At 46.6% G+C, this 18,407-nt stretch overlaps 1 protein-coding gene across 1 annotated transcript; it reads right to left on the bottom strand.

Annotated features, from left to right (window-relative positions):
- Positions 1-3,665: 3,665 nt before the first annotated feature.
- Positions 3,666-18,169, bottom strand: Amun (protein amun). The gene is made up of 4 exons (XM_075702159.1): positions 17,920-18,169; positions 10,790-10,883; positions 9,094-9,409; positions 3,666-6,691 (listed from the first exon to the last, which is right to left on the bottom strand). The coding sequence occupies exons 1-4, from the start codon at positions 18,075-18,077 to the stop codon at positions 6,204-6,206; spliced, it is 1,056 nt and encodes a 351-aa protein (XP_075558274.1). The 5' UTR covers positions 18,078-18,169; the 3' UTR covers positions 3,666-6,203.
- Positions 18,170-18,407: the final 238 nt, after the last annotated feature.

Genomic DNA, 18,407 nt, shown 5'->3' with positions numbered 1-18,407 from the left:
AACGATATATGTTGTGGTACAGAGACGGCGATGAAGTGCAGTCAGATCTGGGACGACGGTGCGCATTAAAGGGCAACTCCGGCATTTTTTAAAACCATATTAGGATATTATTTTCAAATGACATTGACAGCCCTGTCACCGGTAGGGTGATTGAATTTGCTTAAATATTCATCAATAATTTTAAATAACCGATAAACGAGATACCGAAACGGGTAGCTCAGGAGAGTGCAGACTCTACTAGATCTGTACTTAGTCCAAAAAGGCTAGCTGCAAATGACCGGTGGTGAATATCCACCAAACTGCAGACATTGTAGCTGTCCCCTGGCGGACCAAGATCACATCTTGTGGGGATGCCAAAAGAACCCTCCCCCGAGAGAACTCTTTCGGCGAGCTCCCTCACATGACGAGTGGGAGACGAAGACGAAAAATTCCAACCCGCAAGACCAGATACGGTTGGCGGAATGGGCTGATAGCGTCGCGGCAAAGCAGACGCCACGCTAGCCCACACCGCTGGGAAAGAAAGCTCCACTAAAACTTGACAATAAAAGTTTTCTTTCTCTCTCTCTCTCTCAGGAAAACTAAATGGCTTGCAGCCATATAGTTTCGCACAGGTAATCAGAGTGCAAAACGCAGCGTTCGGCGCGACAACGAAATGTGCGCCTGAGCAAGCGACGCACGCCTGAGCCTTAGAAACAGCTCGTTTCTAAGGCAACACCGCGTTCACTAGAGGCGCTTTTGTACCGCTTTGAAGCATCGAACTCGTTGCTCAGTGGTAACGTCTCCGTCTCACGCTCCGGAGACCCTGGTTCGATTCCCACCCAGCCGATCTTGCAAGTTGCTTTTTATTTATGAAGTGCCTGCCGTGATTTATCGCTCACGGTTAACGCCGCGGACGCCGACGCTGACGACACCGGCTTTTCTGCGACACGAGCTCCTTAACGCTATCGCGTTAAAAGAGAACATATAAGCTAGATCAGTGGACATCGAAAAATCGCCGGCGCTGCCCTTTAAGTGTCAATAAATTTTCATTCCGTGAACGCAAGATCCGCTGGTTTCATCTTTTAAAGCGAAAAGCTTAATTGTTTTGGCTCGTTCGCCCGTTTATCAAGTTCGCTGCAGTTGGAACAAAGGTGCATTTCGACGGAAAGGTCAAGCATGCGTTCGTTGACGAGTGCCAACGGCCTCCAAGTTGAGGTGCACATGCTGCCTAGCGCTATATACTACCGCTAGAGATGTTCTATCCGGCATTGCGCAATGAAAGAAGAAACGTTAAGTTAATTAAATTAATTATGGGGTTTTACGAGCCAAAACCACTTTCTGATTATGAGGCACGCCGTAGTGGAGGACTCCGGAAATTTCGACCACCTGGGGTTCTTTAACGTGCACCCAAATCTAAGTACACGGGTGTTTTCGCATTTCGCCCCCTTCGAAATGCGGCCGCCGTGGCCGGGAATCGATCCTGCGACCTCGTGCTGAGCAGCCTAACACCATAGCCACTGAGCAACCACGGCGGGTGAAAGAAGAAACGCCTACAATATCCTCCCTGCAACAAATACGGATGTCGTTCAACGCACCATTCCTTTAATAAGTCTACTACCTTTTTTGAAGCGTTCGGCTATATTCGCTTACGTTTTACTATTGTCGAAGGTTGCTACGCAATTTCTGTTCTCTTGTTGCGAGAGTCGGGGGCCCCCGCATGCCGACTTTTCTTGCTGAAATGCTGAGAGCGCGCTAAACCGCGCTCTACAAGAAACGATTACACCCTTTGCGGCTTATCCCCAAACGATAATCGTCATCTGCCTTGCTTGCGTTTCCTCTATTGAAAACTCTGCTCTCGACATTTTCCTGCCGAGAATGCTGTGTCAAGCTAGTCTTCCTAGTCACGAACGCGCATGCCGTTCGTGACTAGGAAGTACCGGGCTCGCAGCGTTAAAGAAAGGAAAAAGACTGATGGCGATTATTGTTTGGGGACAAAATACAACCCAAGGGGAGTAAACTTTTTTTAGAGTGTGAATATCCTAATGAAGGAAGTAGTAAGCAGCATGGGAGTCCTTTCATACGTGAGCGATGACCTCCTTTTGGGACTACCATTGGAAAAAAAGGTAGTCGGGGCCCGAAAAGAAGAGTCGAGGTAGTCGCGACTCCTTTTTGACTCTTCCTTTTTGAGTTCTATACTTCTTTCAGGAGCACTATAATGTCATTTCTATGTTTATTTTCTGGTTTGATCCCATGAAGAGTGGGTGCATGTTCGATTCGTTAATCTGGCAAATAGCGCCAAATGAATTGGCGGTGTCCTGGCGTTTTTCTTTATCTTCCGATTTTTTTTTTTTGCTTAATTCGACCCGCGGGGTAATTCGCTTGAAGATACTCGTTTTCCATTCCGCCTGATTGGGTAATTAGTCTTAATTAATCAACTTCTCAATTATAATTCGTTGAAAAGTGTCAATGAGAAAATTGTGGATCGACATGAAAAACTCCCGATACAGCCTTCCGTCGCTCGATACGTGCTACATAAAATGCTTTTCTGAGCGTGAAGGAAACCCGCAAATGCACGGAAAATTGCCGCGCGACTGACCGCTCGAGGCACTTTGCGTGTATTCGCGGGCTTCTTTCACGCTCAGGAAAACACTTCTAATAGCAAGTATTGAGCGACAGAAAGCTGTATCGGGAGTTTATGATGTTGGTCTAGTTTTCTTATTGACGCTTTTCATCTTACATTTGATAAGTTGGTTAATTAATTAGGACTAATGTAATTGCGTAGAAAGAAAAAAAATAATCCGAGTATCTCCAAGCGATAGCAAACATTATCTTGGTCGCCCATCTACGTGGCATATGCATATTTTTAAACTCTGGCTAAAGTTAGCTGGGGCACCCTGTATATCATCAATGCTGAAAATGTGTGTCAAGGCCTCCCATAACATAGCTAGCCATGATTAACTTTCATCATGGATCCATGCTGAACTCTTATGGTTGCCAAGAAACGCTAAGTATGGTAGCTCGACATGTGCGAAAAAGCAAATTCTACATAGCATGTTTGACTAACATAGCGCCAGTTTGTCTGCATTATGCGAGACTGTAGTCTCCAAAAGGCACTTTTTCTCTGATCATTGAAGGGATCCAAAATTCAACGTGTTGAGTTTTGAGCAGCAGGGGAGAAGCTCCTGATGCAAGAGACATCAGATGGTAGACCATTGTCGTGGTGCATTAATGTCACATGAGAAGCCGTATAAGGTGGGCTACCAGCGAGGTAGTGAAATCAAGGTCACGTGAAAGGGGGGCGAGCACGGTGGGCTACGAGTGTAGTGATGTCAGGGTTACGTTAGTGTCCAGAGTTAGCACAGGGGAGGGAGGGAGCTGACAGGAGGGAGGACCCACAGTAGGGGCAGACAATCGTGGGATAGGGAGGCTCCCTCTCCCAACGCATGTCACACACCAAGTATAGCATAAGGACTTCACAAATATGGATTTGGCATAAGCATATGTGACAAGAAACCATGCAGGTGCATCTGGCACGTTGGTGTACGTCTTCCTTGGATGGCAAGTAAACCCAGCTGCATGTGTTGCTTATTCCTGTTTGGACTACTTGCGATTTGGCCCACTTATGTGGTACACACTAACTTGAGGACGTCGAGCTGCTTGCAATACAAAGATCGACAAAGGAAGACTGAAGATGCAGAATGCACACTTCCTGCCTGCTTTTCATTTATTGTAAAAAGTGAGCAAAAAAAAGTAATCACTCCAACCTGAATGTAATTATCAGTACACTTGTAAATTGGGAGGGTAGGAGGGAGTTTCAAAAGAACAGTTGGAAGTGTGTAAAAATGTGTGCTAGAGAATAGTCCTGGGGAGGGAAAAAAATAATGTGGATAATTCATTCCCTGCCAGCTTGCAAAAAAGTCCTTTTCAACAACACTAAGGCCCTAAGGCAAGATCACGCTCCCACAATTTTACAGCAATAGGGAAATATCGGGAACTGGTGTGTGGGTTACCACGGAGTAACAGGAAACTGTTGTGCCCGCACAAGCTGCCCGTGCTGACGGAGGAGACGTGGCAGTCGGGATTACAAGAGAAAGACGAAGACGTTTACGTCATGTGACCGGGCTTCAATGCCTCACTGCTGCTCTAAGAAAGCCGCAGCCGCAGACGTCAGCAGCCTAGGGACCTGAGTTGACGCATGGCCCACGCCTTTTTATAGTAAGCCAAAGCGTTAAGTAAACAAGTACTGTGCACTTTTCAAATGGCGAGCCCTTCCAACTACCTCGAAGAAAGCAGTTAGAAGCCTAGCTGAGTAAACAGTGCCAAGATAGCCTTAACCAATGCGGTGGTGCATCATTTTCTATGGCTCTGGACCATGTACATAAATCTGGCCAATTTTAATCGCAGGGTCAAATTAAAAAACTTTACAGCACCTACTGTCATAAGAGTGCTCGGAAAAAGCCCTATGAGGAAGTATAACATCAACACTACCAAATCTGACGTGCTGCCAGTTTGCCAAAGAACAAATGCAGACCTCCTATGTGCCACTTTCTAAAGTTACAATGGGCGAATACAACAGGGAAGCACAAAAGGGCAATTTTCTTGGATCAAACAGAGCCTAGAAGCAGTTTCATGATACTGACATTATTATGCCACCATCACACACGCGACTAGGTTTTTAACAGTTTGGTCACATCAGTCTTGTGCGTAGCAACATAACTGCCCACAGATACCAGCCCTCCCACTTAGGCAAAACTGCGGAATGCCACAAGCTTTAGGGAACATTGCTTAATTCACAAGCTAGATTAAGGCACTGCAACCCACCTTCAACTACCCGTTTTCTCAATGGAATGCAGCACTTGTTGCACCACTGCGCAAAAAAAAAAAAAGACGGTCCAAACAAGTCTGTGGGAAGGTTTCTTCCCCAAGAGCTCCTTAAAATTACAAAGTGGCAATCCATTGCATGAAAGTGAATGCTGGTGTGTGGAAGGTTTGGAAAGATGTCTTTCCAAGACAGCCTACACACATCATAGATACATCGTGGCCACGATGGACTACACAAGAAATCATCAACAACAATTGAACAAAGAAAGTCTCAAGTCAGAGCTAACCGTTTCAAAAAGGGGACTTGTCTTTTGTCAGGTCACACAAGTGTCCTTGTCGAAACGGCTTTAGGCCAAGGCTTTTATCTTTCACAAGTGTTGATCAGTTCTCAATTCAAATCTTGATCCATCTTCCCGTGACCACTTGGACTCGTTTGTAAAGAATTTGTTTATATAAAATGCAAGCAGAACCAAGGATGAGGTTTGTGATCATTGTATGGCGATATAAATTGTTTTCATTTTCTTCCTTTACTTATATTGGAAGTCAGCAGGCATACATGCAGAACTACGACTTGTTACGAAGACTTCATTCCGAGAAAGCATTTTTTTCGTAGCCGTTGCCGCATTTTAAGCTAAGTGACATTCCTTCCACATCGCAGCATTCTCGTGCTGCAACGGTGCTCTTTAAATAAAGCTCTTTCGCAGCAGCATAACATTTCCCTCTAGGAGGCATAGTAAGAAACTACATGTCCCCAAAGTCTGCAGACATTGCACCAGAGGTAGTAATGAGCCAAGAGCATTGCTGGTTTCCCAATTTCATTTTTTTTATATTGACCAACTCTTCGAGATGGTAGTGACATACAACAAGGAAAAAAGCCATCTGCACAGTGCTCGACAGTTCTGAACAAGGAAGAGCCTGGGCGGAGGACTAAGGTCCCTAGGGTTGACATCCCGGCGATAAAACAGACGCGGCGCAGCTGTGTGGGGCATCCCGATGCCTGTGGCAAACGTTTCACACGGCGAGGTCAGGACAAGTTCTAAAAGCGGTGATGGAAAGAAAAAAAAGGGGAGGGGGCAAGGGTGAATGAAGGGCTAAGGAAAGAATAAATGAAAGTGAGCTTCTTGCCAGAATGAGGAGAAGACTGAAGTAATGAGGTAACTAGACGGTAAACAGAGTCAGTAGAAGACACCTAATCACAATTACACATAAGTTTAACAAAACGAAAAGGAAAAACGGTGAAGTCAGAAAAGTTAGAAAACAAAATGAAGAAAAAGAAAGCACATAAGGAGTGACATGGGGAAAGGGAAGTGTGGGAGGTGAGAAATAAACAAGTCCTCTTTCTCTCTTCATCGAAAGATGGTGTCGGCGAGGAGGTGGGTGGGACGGGGCACGATGGCGAAGTCTCACGCTCGCGCCTTTTTCTTGTCGCTCTCAGCAGACTCCTCCTCTTCTTCTTCAAGGTCCCGCTTAGCGCCTTTCCCCGTCACATCTGGCACGACTGCGTCATCTGTGGCAATGATGGCCGATGAGGAACTGTCATCTTCTGCCGATTCGCCAGCTCGCTCCGTTGTCACCGTCCCATTGTTCTCCGCTGGCCCGTCCTGGCTACAGCTTTCATCATTCGTGACCTGGCCTAGGTCTGCGCTGGACCGCGAGTCTGACGGCGATGACAAGGGCGCGTCCTCAGCTGCGCCATTGGAGGCAACATTGTGGTGATCATCCGCTGCGTCGCTTGAGGTGGTAGTGGCCGAGGGCCCATTGCCGTTGGCGGATGGCAGGGGCTCTTTGTACTTGGAAAGGTCATCTAGAAGTGATGGCTTCAGCTCCCGTGCCACATAGTGTGCCCAGAGAACCAGCTCTACCTTGTGCGGTGTCCACGTACTGTTAGGGTCTGCAGAAGAGAGCAAGGCAAAAGCAGGGTTTGAGTGACAAAGGAATTCTCGACCCTGCAAAGAAGCGTGGCTTTTTGTGGAGTGTAGGAACGCAGAGACAATTTTACAGCATGAAACAATGAAGGACAAGTTGGACAAGAAAGCACGCATTAGTAGTGTCAGCACTCGTGTGCTTTACCCTCTTTGCCCAGTTTGTCCTTCGTATTTTTGTAATGCAAGATGTTCACAACAGCCAACAAGGCGAACAAGCACACCTGTAAGTTTGTTGAATACATAAGACAAGTATGCAGTTGCCAGCTTATTTCTTTGCACCTTCTCAATTGTTGAGCCTGTGGCACTGCCACTGATCACATATGACCAATATATAACAGCAACCAAGGTTTCAGATACCATAAGGTGGGTCCCAGACATGGTGGCCACAAAGTTACCACCATTCAGCATGACGTATGCCTGCTGCAAAAAGCAAGTGCATATTTAAAATTTTCAGTGTGCCCAGCGCTTGACATGCTCTTTAGGTACGAGGGCAAGTTAGAAAAATCTTTGCCCCTATGTTTTTATCAGCCAAAATAAGGTACACACAGGTAATTACAGATATACATACTATTCTATGCAGCTTACACCATTTTTCCACATAGTTCCCACACCGATCCAAAAATTTGGATCGGGCATATAAAACTTTCTTTTGCCGTGTTGACACAGGCTGACAACCGACTTGAGAGAGGCAGCCGACGATCAAGGCTCAATATCGCGCACGCGCAAGAGGAAGGCGGGGCGGAAGCATGCAGTCTTCTTTAGCGCTCAAGGCACGGGTGGGAGGCGAGGGAGCGAGAGTTCTACTCCGGCGGCTGCTGCTTATGGTGTGGCTGCATGGGCGGCATCTTGAAAGCAATCTGCGATGTGGACAAAATGCACCCAGTGCCGGTAGCTTCGTATGGGCTGTGCTTTCAACGTTTAGTTCGCATTGAAGTGAGAGACAGCACGAAAGTCAATTAGCTTGCTGTTGCTACCACACTTCCTCACTCCAACGTTTTGACAGCAACTTTCCATGGTCATCGAGCAAGATATGTTCATGTTTACCTGTGCGCACATGACACTGCACTTGCTAATTTAGTTAGTAAGCGAATGTTTACAAATTTATACGGCCATTAAAACAACTATCTTTACTTCGCATACCTGTGTACTAATTTGCTATCGCAATCGACGCCTCGCCTCTAGGGCGAAACTGACTGTTTTTACTTTGGACGTCCGTCAATCACTCTTTGCAATAATGCTGTTACACATTGTGACCAAAGTTTCGGAAATGAGGCATTTCGGATATTACGGAGTTTGGACAAAACAGACATGTTTTGCCGGATTATCAGGGTCCGTTGTAACGAGTCGGCTGTATATTTTTTTTTTTGTAAGTTGGGTGTATGTTACATTCAGGTGCACATTAGATTTGGGGGCGTTAAACCATGTAAATACAGTACCATCTGCACATCAATGCATCATACATGCATTTCACGCGTTCAAGAGGTTGCCAGTGTAATGCAGGGCTCCTGCATTACATTGGCAACATCGGGCACAGTCTTTACCAGTCAAATTGACCCAGCTTTTAATTTGGCTGTGCTTGAATGTGCTGAAAGGCCGCAATGCACATTACAAATGCTTCTTTCAATTTGAACAGTGTCAAGTTAAAACTTATTTTGCGAGTCCCACCAGGGTAGAATTCAACAGTCAGCTGCCTGGTTGCAAAAGTTACATAGTTACGTCAACTGCAGAATAAAGGCCTGTCTCAGCTATCTTCAGTTACTCTCGTCTTGTGTCATCCGGCGCCATCCTATCTCCCAAAATTTCCTTCTCACTTCACCTAATCGTCTGCCATCCTCAACTGAGTTCCCTCTGCTTGGCAACCATTCCGTTACTTTAATAGACAACTCATTACCTGGCTCCATCCATTACATAACTTTCCAGTTCCAATCCCGCTTATTCCTCATCTAGTACACCAGCTACGCACCTTTGCTCTCCAATCCACGCTGCTGTCCTTGTCTCTCTTCACATAGTGTTACAAGTATCACTTTATATTCTATCACAACAGCCATTATCACTGTCAGCCTAATTTATGGCTATTGCAGTTTGAAGGCCTCTGCCGGTGATCTCCAATTACACGCTTGTCCAGGTGTAGTACATCTTTTCTGTGGCTAATTTTTGTAGCTCAGTAGTACAGTTACCTTTAACATGCATAACCAATTAGTACCCCATCTTAGACCTCCAATTACCCATCTTGCACCAGCAGAGACCATACTATGCTACCTGCAAAATTTTCCAATTTCATCACATCGCCTACTTCTCCGGCGTCTTGTACTGTGCTTGCATTTCCTTGGCAATCATTGCATTGCAACAGCAGATGCACACAACTGACCTTTCTCTGCTAGCTGCTCGGTGCAGGTCTTGATGCGCTCAGCATAGTTGAGGTACTCGGCCAGGGTGTAGTCAGTGGCCTCGACGCCTGGTGTGCTCAGCATGCTCTCGTCAGCCATGTAGGGCGCCTGCTCAGGGAAGGCTGCAGCGAGGATGGCCGATGCCGTGGCCGGCCCGATGCCCTTCAGGTTGGTCAGTGCTGTGATGGCGCCCGACAGGTTGGGCAACTTGCGGAATGCCTTCTTGCTTGTAGACTTCACTGCCAGCTCTGTGTTGATGCGCACCAGGTCCAGCAGTTGTGGCCGGTACTTGCCCCGCTATAAGAGAGCAGAGATGGCAGTTTGTGAGCCATCAAGAGCAGAGCAAGCACCTGCAGCGACTGATATTTTCGCATCACGAGGCTGCAACATGATGTGTGTTGTAATGTAGTAGAACCACATTCATTGTGATGTGCACATGTCAACAATCTTGCTTAGTGCCCTCGAGTACTGGGCTGCAGAGCAAATAGAAGTACTAATACCAAGGCACCTGTAGTTTCAGGATAGTGTGCACAAAGTTGTGAAGCTTACTTGGTCAGGGTGACTACCATTGCACACAAACATTTTTTGTCACAAACGTCTTTCTAACTCAAGAATACCACCTTCACCTCGCAGTGCTTGAGTGCTCTAGGCAAGAGTAGATGTCTGTACAGTATAGGCTACAGAGAAAACACCCCTTTGGAATTTAAATGGAAGTTCCTTCACACTCACTTTACAGGAGAAAAAAAAATTATGAGATTTTACGTGCCAAAACCACTTTCTGATTATGAGGCACGCCGTAGTGGGGGATTCCGGAAATTTCGACCACCTGGGGTTCTTTAACGTGCACCTAAATCTAAGCACACGGGTGTTTTCACATTTTGCCCCCATCGAATTGCGGCCGCCGTGGCCGGGATTCGATCCCGCGACCTCGTGCTCAGTAGCCCAACACCATAGCCACTGAGCAACCACGGCGGGTCTGGAGAAAAAGCGACCAGCATTCCCTGTCAAGCAATCCTCTGTCAAAGAAAGTTCTAATGGCAGGGCCTTTAATATTACCCAAGCTGTATTAAGTGGTTGAAAGCACTCAAACTCATGATGACTGTGATGTTAACGTGAAAACTGTTATATCAGCAAGTTATCATGGCTTACTTTACGATACCCAACAAATAACAAGAAGATATTTATAAAGAGGTTTGACAGCGCTGGTTCTGCGTTCACATTAAGTTTGGCCGACACTGTTACACCCTCAGTGATTCAGGAAGCTGGTGTGCATGAGACCTACAAACCCTAAAGTGAGAAAAATTACTACAGCCGAGGACAAAAACTACCAATGTTTGGTGCAAAATATTCAAACTGCCCTGTGGGGACTCTGTGCACAAGCACTTTGCTCTAAGTTGCTGATAGATTAAATGACATGCTCCACAGACAAATGGACATGTTCGTTAAGTTCATGAAATATTTACTTAATGGCAGTTGAAATGTCAATTACCATTATATGTTACACCAAATGAGCAGGTGGTGGTGCTGTGGATGAGATCGAATAATTGAGCAGGTTTGAGATATCTTTCTCAGAAAAAAAAAGGTCAGCAACTGCATTTGCATTATTTTGCAAACAAGCACTAAAAATCGAGCATGTTACAATGAATTTGTAATAATCTGCAGGCATGCCAAACTCACCATTAGTTTCCATTTCATTATTTTAACAAGCTCTTCGTGAACGAGATGCTTGTCTTTGCGTGCCTGTATGGTTTTAGGAAGCTGCTCCTGGTACCTGCACAACAGCAGAGGAACGAGAAAAGTTAAACATGACGCTTCCATTAACCAGAATGACTATGCAAATCAAATCACAAGGTTCAACATCCCAAAGTGATGCATAGACTGTGGAGCTATTTCAGTTGGTGATGAGTTTTGATCACTTGGGGTTGCTTGACACGCACATAAATTTATACACACAAGCCCTTTGGCATTCGTGCCTACTAGAATGCACTGCACCCCTCCAAGGAGCCTAAAGATACATGTTAGAGAGACTAAATATGCTTAATTTGGCAAAATATTTTTCCGAGGCAAGAAATAGGTTGACTTCAATAAATGCGTTGCCACAAAATACATTAATCCCATGAAGTTGATGTAGTCCGTACAAGAGCAATGGAATCCCTCCTGGCAAGGTAAAAACCATGTTAAGCACAAAACTCATTGACAGCCAAAATGAAGGTTTGACACGAGTTCTTCAAACAGAGCCCTTGTTCGGAGGACGATGGGGGCATTAAACGGTGCTTACGCAGGGTTTGTGCAGTACATTCGACTCAAAAGTAAAGGACAATTAAGAGATTTCAAGGATGCCAAAAGACAAAATTCAAGGAGGGGAAAACAAGCGTTATCCATACACATGCACTGAAAAGTAGTGAAACTTATGACTTATTAGCTGCAATTTTTTGCAGCTAAGCAGGTGCCAAGTTGGACACATGCTTTAAGCTTTTCTAAGCCGACTTCACTTTTCTAAGCTGACTTTTCCATTGTCATGATGTCAATCGTCTTTTGGCATGATGGCTAGTAGCAGCTGACTTCAGCTAAACTTGACATACTCTTGCTAAAGCCAAATTGCTTCAACTTACTTTCAACCAGGCACTTCTACGTACTGCCTAAGGCTGAAAAGTGGACCCAGGATAGGTGCAGCATAAACAATCTGACTAAATAACAACATGGTGGCACGGCTTGGTTCCTTGATTTGGCTTTGCCGATCTCCGCGATGGTGATTAAAACAAGCCTGTTGTTAGTGGCTGTAGAAATATCCCACAATGCAATTGTTAAGCAACATTCAAAATAAATATAAAAGATTGTTTACCGAGAGACAGTGTCCATGGCATAGCCCCTATGTGGAGTTTGTTATAAATGTTCGAAAGCCACCCCCCCCCGACAGTTTTCAAGAATTTTAAGGAGCACATTTATTTTTAAGGAGCCTTAAGGGCCTCTGAATCTGTTCTCTTTTTTTTTTAAATTGAAGGGTTGTCATCACTTCATCACATGCTGAAATGTAAAATTCCACTGATATTGGTGCTGTGAACAAAACAAGAGAAACGTCAATTTTCACTTGGTTATAAACACAATTTTATGCACAACCCAGTGTAGAGTACTTGCTCAGACAGGAGGCAAAACATTTAAGCCAAAGGTGCATTTCTTCGCATTCTGCTTTCAAACATTGAGTCTTGCATACAGCTGCACACTTCTTTTGATGCAAGTGAATGGGCTACGAACCCTAAAGTGCACAATGAACCAACGAAAGCATGAGCGGCCGTGTAAATCAAGAAGTGGCATAAATGCCACTTCCGTATTTACGCTACACACAGCTCTTAGCAAGGCACAGTGACGCAGCTGTGCGATACGACAAAAGGTGAGGAGAAAACTGTAAGCCACTTACTAGTTCTAACAACGTTACACACAGAATACTTCAAAACACAGCAGAAAAAAAAGGAATATGCCCACAAGCTTTTCTTTTTTAACAATAATCACTGCTGCAACAGCTGCTTGCAATAAGCATTGCGAAATGACTGAAAAGTAGGTGCTGTGTGTTTCTCTCTTTACACTGCTTGCCCGAAGTTCCCGCACATCAGCCGTTCTCAACAAAAGGCAAAGAAAAGCTGCGAAAGTACTCGCAGCATATAAATACGGTGCAAGCCCTTGTTACACACACATGCTCTGCACGCAAATTTCCATTCAATTCGTTTACACAATCGCATATTGTACTCGGCAAGTTGTGTGCAAGTGCCCCAGAATATTTAAGCCACTGTTAAGCGTGAGAATGCCGAAGCGGGGCTCGAAGCTTTCAATCACATTAAGACAACTTGAGGCACCTCATTTTTTGTTTGTTTGTTTATGCACTGTGCATGTGTGCAGTGCGGCACAACTGCCAGCAACAAATTCAGCCACCAGACTTGAGCACTTTTTGTACTTGCACTGAAATCTTGTTACCAGATGGTTTTCAGGTTATTACGAATGAGAGCAATTATTTAGAATATTAGTATCGGTGCCAACTAAATTACTCAAATTTCAGCTAGATTTAGCAACACAGCTGAAACAGGTTTAATTTATGCACTGTAAATTAAATATGAAATTAATTCTAAATGTGATGTACTGAACTGCTTTAAGGAACATTATATTAGCATAGATACTCCCACTAAATTTACTATAGGGAACTATGGTGCTGTAATAGTTAAGCTTGCAAAGGAATGATTGTTAGTACATATGTGGGATCTTTATGCTTGTGGCTTAACTTTTTAAAACTGTATTTGCCTTTACTGGCTCAAATTGCAAAAAGACACTTTTCTAAACTTGGAAGGCAATGAGACTGCATACATGCATAATCACTACGAACTGTTGCATTTAATGCAATATATTGCGGAAAATGATCGGTTCACAAAGTCCCAATGCATTTGAAGCAAGAAGGGCAAACATTAAGCAAATCAATGTAGAGGTGTGGTAATTGAAAGTAATTAAGATATTGGAGGCAGTGGCCAAATTGCATTCCCATGCCCTCTAGCAGCGTTGCTACAGTGTCCCATGCATGAGGCCACTAGAGCCCACTGGGATTGAGCTCCTACAATTGCTGCCATACGTGGATGCATAGTATAACTTCTTGATTCCCCTTGAGGCCGCTAGAGAGCATTTGGATGCAGTTCAACCACAGATCCAACGTTCCAGTTACTTTTGTCTGCACCTGTACTGTCAATCATTCCCATACTAGCAGAACAGCTGTGCTTGCAGCTCCCATAGTTAATAGCGCCACATTTCCCTCTGGTGATTTTTGCAGGGAACTGCCACGGATATTAGCGCACAACACAACTTCCCCAAACTTGTCTTTTTTCCAGTCATTAAAGCTGTTGTTTGTGCAAATTCTTCCCTGCTTTGATCACGTCTTAGGTCAAGTGAATCTCCTTGACCTAGGACCTTTCTGAATGCGACAATATGGAACGGAGTCTGTTGATGCTAAATAATCAAAAGCTGGCTCGCTCTTGCATCAGTAGTCTATTTTCACTAAAGCCCCCCCCCCACTAAATCCGCCTTTCTGTGTGATTGGCTCATAAGAGTATTCACAAATGCACACCCTGCCCCATCAGCCAACAGTAGTTAAAATATCTGCTGGAAGTTGTCCAGTTTTTCCCCAGGGCAGCATCCACACTTTAAGTCGTTTATCCATCAGGGAGAACACATTACAAGGTGGAATGGCCACAGGCATTTGTTCGACCAAGGTCCTCAGACGCCACCAAACTTTTATCTTGCAAAAAAAAAAAGGAGATTCAACAGCAGGTGACATAAAAAAGGACATGGCCTTCCGGGTGATTTCGTGCTCAATGTTGTTTATTTGGGAGGGAAAAGAGGATACCCCAGAATACGTTCTTTCTTCCTTCGATGTCAACCACTGCTGAGTGATGTTATCTTCACCGTCACCTTACCCTGCTTCACAGTATCATCTTATGCGCTTAATGGCCCTTTCACTTAACCACTGCTTTACTGCCTTTGTTTTTAGACTTCACTATCTCCGATAGCTGCCAGCATTTTTTGCTGAGTAGACACACATTCTGTTCCAACTTTATACAAGTGCCTTGGGATTAATTTTGGCTTTCTTGCGCTAATTATTATAGCTCTGCACATAGTTCTTCGCTAATTTGGTGCATTTGATTATACTAAGCTTCATTTTGATGCCTTTCTTGTTCTATGTGTGCCAGAAGGCCTCAAATTTTATAATTTGATGAGACGCAAGTGGTTAAGCGCTAGATCCTATGAACGCCAAATCGATCTAAACACGCTAACGAAAACATGGGTGGATATTCCGGAGGTCCGAGTACAGAGTTATCTAGCGGAAGTTTAGACAGCACATACGGAGTAGCAGATATGTTTGAACTTGTCGCACTAAGCCCGAATTTCTTTCTGAGACAGACGAACAAAGCGACATCCTGCTGTGTTCGTTTGTTTTGCCTAAACAGGTCCAGCAAGCATAACGGATGCGGATTCATAACCAGATATATAGAGGTGCCCCCATATGTTCAAGAACATGGAACAAGCTGCGGTTTCGTTTTCAAAATCACTACTGCTAGACATACATAGAACCCTCTCGAACACCTTTTGTAGCAGCACGCAGCAGATATTGTAGCCCTTTGTAGCAGTTTTTGGGCAATGCAGCAGTCCCACCACTGCACTTAAACTGTCACAGGCTGCAAGATGGACAAGCAGGCTAGTTGGCTGACATCTATCTGCCTGTGGAACTTCTTTATAGAGTGCACAGAAAACACGAGTCTTTTCTCTGTATTTCGTCTTCTTGCTGTGCGGTAAAAAGTTACAGAAATTAAAGACAGAGGCTTTATTTACAAGTAAAGCTTAAAAAGATAGCTCAACCTTTCACCAGATGCTTCTCCTGTCAGGACCCTTACATCTAAAACTGGCTAACATTTTTCTGAATTTAGAGAAATCTCCTGCAATGCCTGCTGCTGCAGCAGCTCTTTTCCCACCACAAGTCGAATTTACAATTGCGAACTGCATCCCAACCAATTGAAAAGCAATATTAAATGTGGTGAATCTGGGGTGCTTCTTGATAAAAAGAAAGCACATTTTTCTCCCGGACTCGATTTCGTAACGATCCGTTCGTTAGCGCTCGGCAAACGATCGCATCGATTTTTTCCCCCTCAGATTCGCAGACAGCGCGTGACAGTACGGTGTAACTGCAAGAAAAATAAAAGCAAATCGAGACATTTTTAGGCTTAGAGCGGCGTCGACGTATTTGCCTTATTTTTTGTCCGCAGGGATACCGCGGGCGCGGAAAAGAAAATTCGCCGGACGGCGAGCGATTTTTTTTCGCCCGTGCGACGAAAAGAAAAACGAAAATCGCCAGGCAGCGCGCCGGGCGACGAGTGGACAGGACTGAACGAGATTAAGAGGCATGACAGAAAAGAAAGGAAAGCATGTGACGTAAAAAAAAAAAGGAGAGAGAGAGAGAGCGACTGAGAGGAGAGGACTCGCTTGAACCGGCAGCGAATCGCTTTTTATCCGCCGACCCAGCAGCAGAGCGCGCCGGTCCGCTCAAAGCGAACGACGGCCGCGCCGGTGAAAATGAGAAAGAGGGGGGTGGAAAGAAACAGCGTCCCCATCGAACCTCGCACCGCGGCAGCAGCCCCGGAGCGAAATCTCCCCTCTCCCCCTTTGCCGGCGAGCGCCTCGCTTCAGCTGCGCCGGATGTTGAAAAAGAAAAAAAAATTTCCACAACAACAACAAAAATGTTGAAGCAGCAGCAGCAGCAGCATCGAGCGGGGAAAAAACCTCCGGGCAAAGCCGGCTCTGCCCGTGCCAGCCTCGGCTTTCAGAGGACAGGCGGCGCTCGGCGCGCTCTCTGGAGTAGTGAGCGCGGGCGCGCTGTTTTGCACGTTCTTCAGCAGCTCCACCGTGCCGCCGCCGCCGCTGCGACTTTGTTGCTTCGGTTTTCTTCCTTGTCACAAGCCCGGTCCCCCTCGCTCTCCTCGTTACCCTCGCCCTCTCCGCCACGGTCACCGCACGCGGCCCGCCTGCAGACAGACTGCATGCACCCTCGCCTCTTTTCCCCTCCCGCTGGCAGGCGCGCTATCATCCACACGCACACACCAGCCGGGTCGAGCTGCATGAAACACCGGCCGCGCGAACTGCCAGCGAGCGGCCGTGCCGCGAACGTTCCGAGCCAGCAGAGACGGCAGGGGAGCGAGAGGAAAAGAGGAGGAGAGACGCTGCTGGCTTTTTTTTTTTTCGTGACGCACGCAGCGTCGATTTTTTTTCTTTCTTCCTTTGCCGACTGCCTCTACTTTTTCGCGTTCCCGGCGCGGGGAAAGCTCTCCCTTCGCCGGTTCGTATTCATTTCTTTTTCCCCAGCCTCAATCTCTTTCTTTCCCTGCGGCGGTGGCCGCGTGAACCCAGCGTTCCTGCTGCTGCTGCTGCTGGCTAGGCCTAGCGCAGTCCCAGCGCGAATCGATGTGCCGTGCAGCAGGCACGCAGGGTGGCATGCCCGTTTCCTCTTTCCCTCGCCTCACACGCCACCCACGTATTTCCTTCTCGCTCTGGACGCGGCTCGACGCCAGCGAAGCAGGCAAACAAGAAAAGGAAAAAGCGTAGAATACAATGCCGGGAGCAAATAAAGCAAGAAACGCGCGCGGGATTGCGTCCCAAAACAAAAGCGGGTTGAGACGGGGCGATTCGGAAGCGATTGGTGGAAAGGAAGTGTCGACGACGACAGCGTCGAAGATGGGGAAGGGGGAAAGAACGAAGAAAGGAGGGGGGCGAACAGGGCAATCCGTCCGCCGCCGCCGCACACTTGAACAAAACAAAACGCGCACAGCGGCCGCTAAGAAAAAAATAAAATAAAAACGAAGCGCCGCGCGTTGGGCAAGAGGCTGTTCGCCGCACGCGACGAACGGGCCAGCAGTAGAGACGGTTTCGCGCGAGCAGTGGGTTCGGAACGGCGTCCGCTCGCCCCGCTGTCAAAAGCCGCGGCGGGCAGACCGTGCGTGCGAGATCGCGGGCGCCGTTTCGTTCGCTCGCTCGCTTCGGCGGAACAGGCAAGCCACGGCTCGACGCTGGCATCGGACACGGCAACGCGCACACGTATACTGTTCGAGCAGGGAATTAAAACATCGCTGGACACCGTGCGCCGGCTTGTAAACGCGCGACATGCGTTCGCCTTTTGCCAACAAAGAAGAGCTTCTTTGCCCCGGACGGCCTTGGTGCTGGCTTTTTTCTGCACCATCGCGACAACAAGGGGAGGGAGGAAAGCGAATAAAAAGTTTTTTTCCACTTGCCAGGCGTCGAGCTTGATGAGTTCCTCGGGGCCTCCCTTCTTGGTGCGCAGCGCGGCCTTCTGCTTGAGGACTTCTTTGTACAGGGACAGGACATAACTCCATTGACTCGGCGTCGCCTTGGTGAAGAAAGTTAAAGTCGTGTCGCTCGGTTCGGCCATGGTGTGTAGCTTGAACACGTACACTTCTCTGTGACTTGGCTGCGGCCTTTCCGGGAACAATGAGGCAGTCGGCGCGCCTCGGTTTTCGTGGCCCAACAACAGATGGCGCCACCATACTTTCTGACGCGTTCCATTGGGCAACTTGGTGCATGGCGTCAGTTCTCCAGAGGGCGCAAACACACGCAGACTGGTTTCTCATATCCGTGACGTAGATCTACGTCAGCACTCGCCGCGAACGTCTCACGTGGCATAGACAAACGGAACATTTGCGCCGTTTGGCAACCGGAAAAATGGTTTCGGTTTATTTTTAGTTGGAGACACGCAGCGCCC

Source organism: Dermacentor variabilis, chromosome 8 (assembly GCF_050947875.1).
Source record: "Dermacentor variabilis isolate Ectoservices chromosome 8, ASM5094787v1, whole genome shotgun sequence".
Taxonomy (NCBI): Eukaryota; Metazoa; Arthropoda; class Arachnida; order Ixodida; family Ixodidae; genus Dermacentor; species Dermacentor variabilis.
The sequence above is the reverse complement of the archived record's forward strand: the minus strand, read 5'-3'. Positions and strand labels throughout refer to the sequence as shown.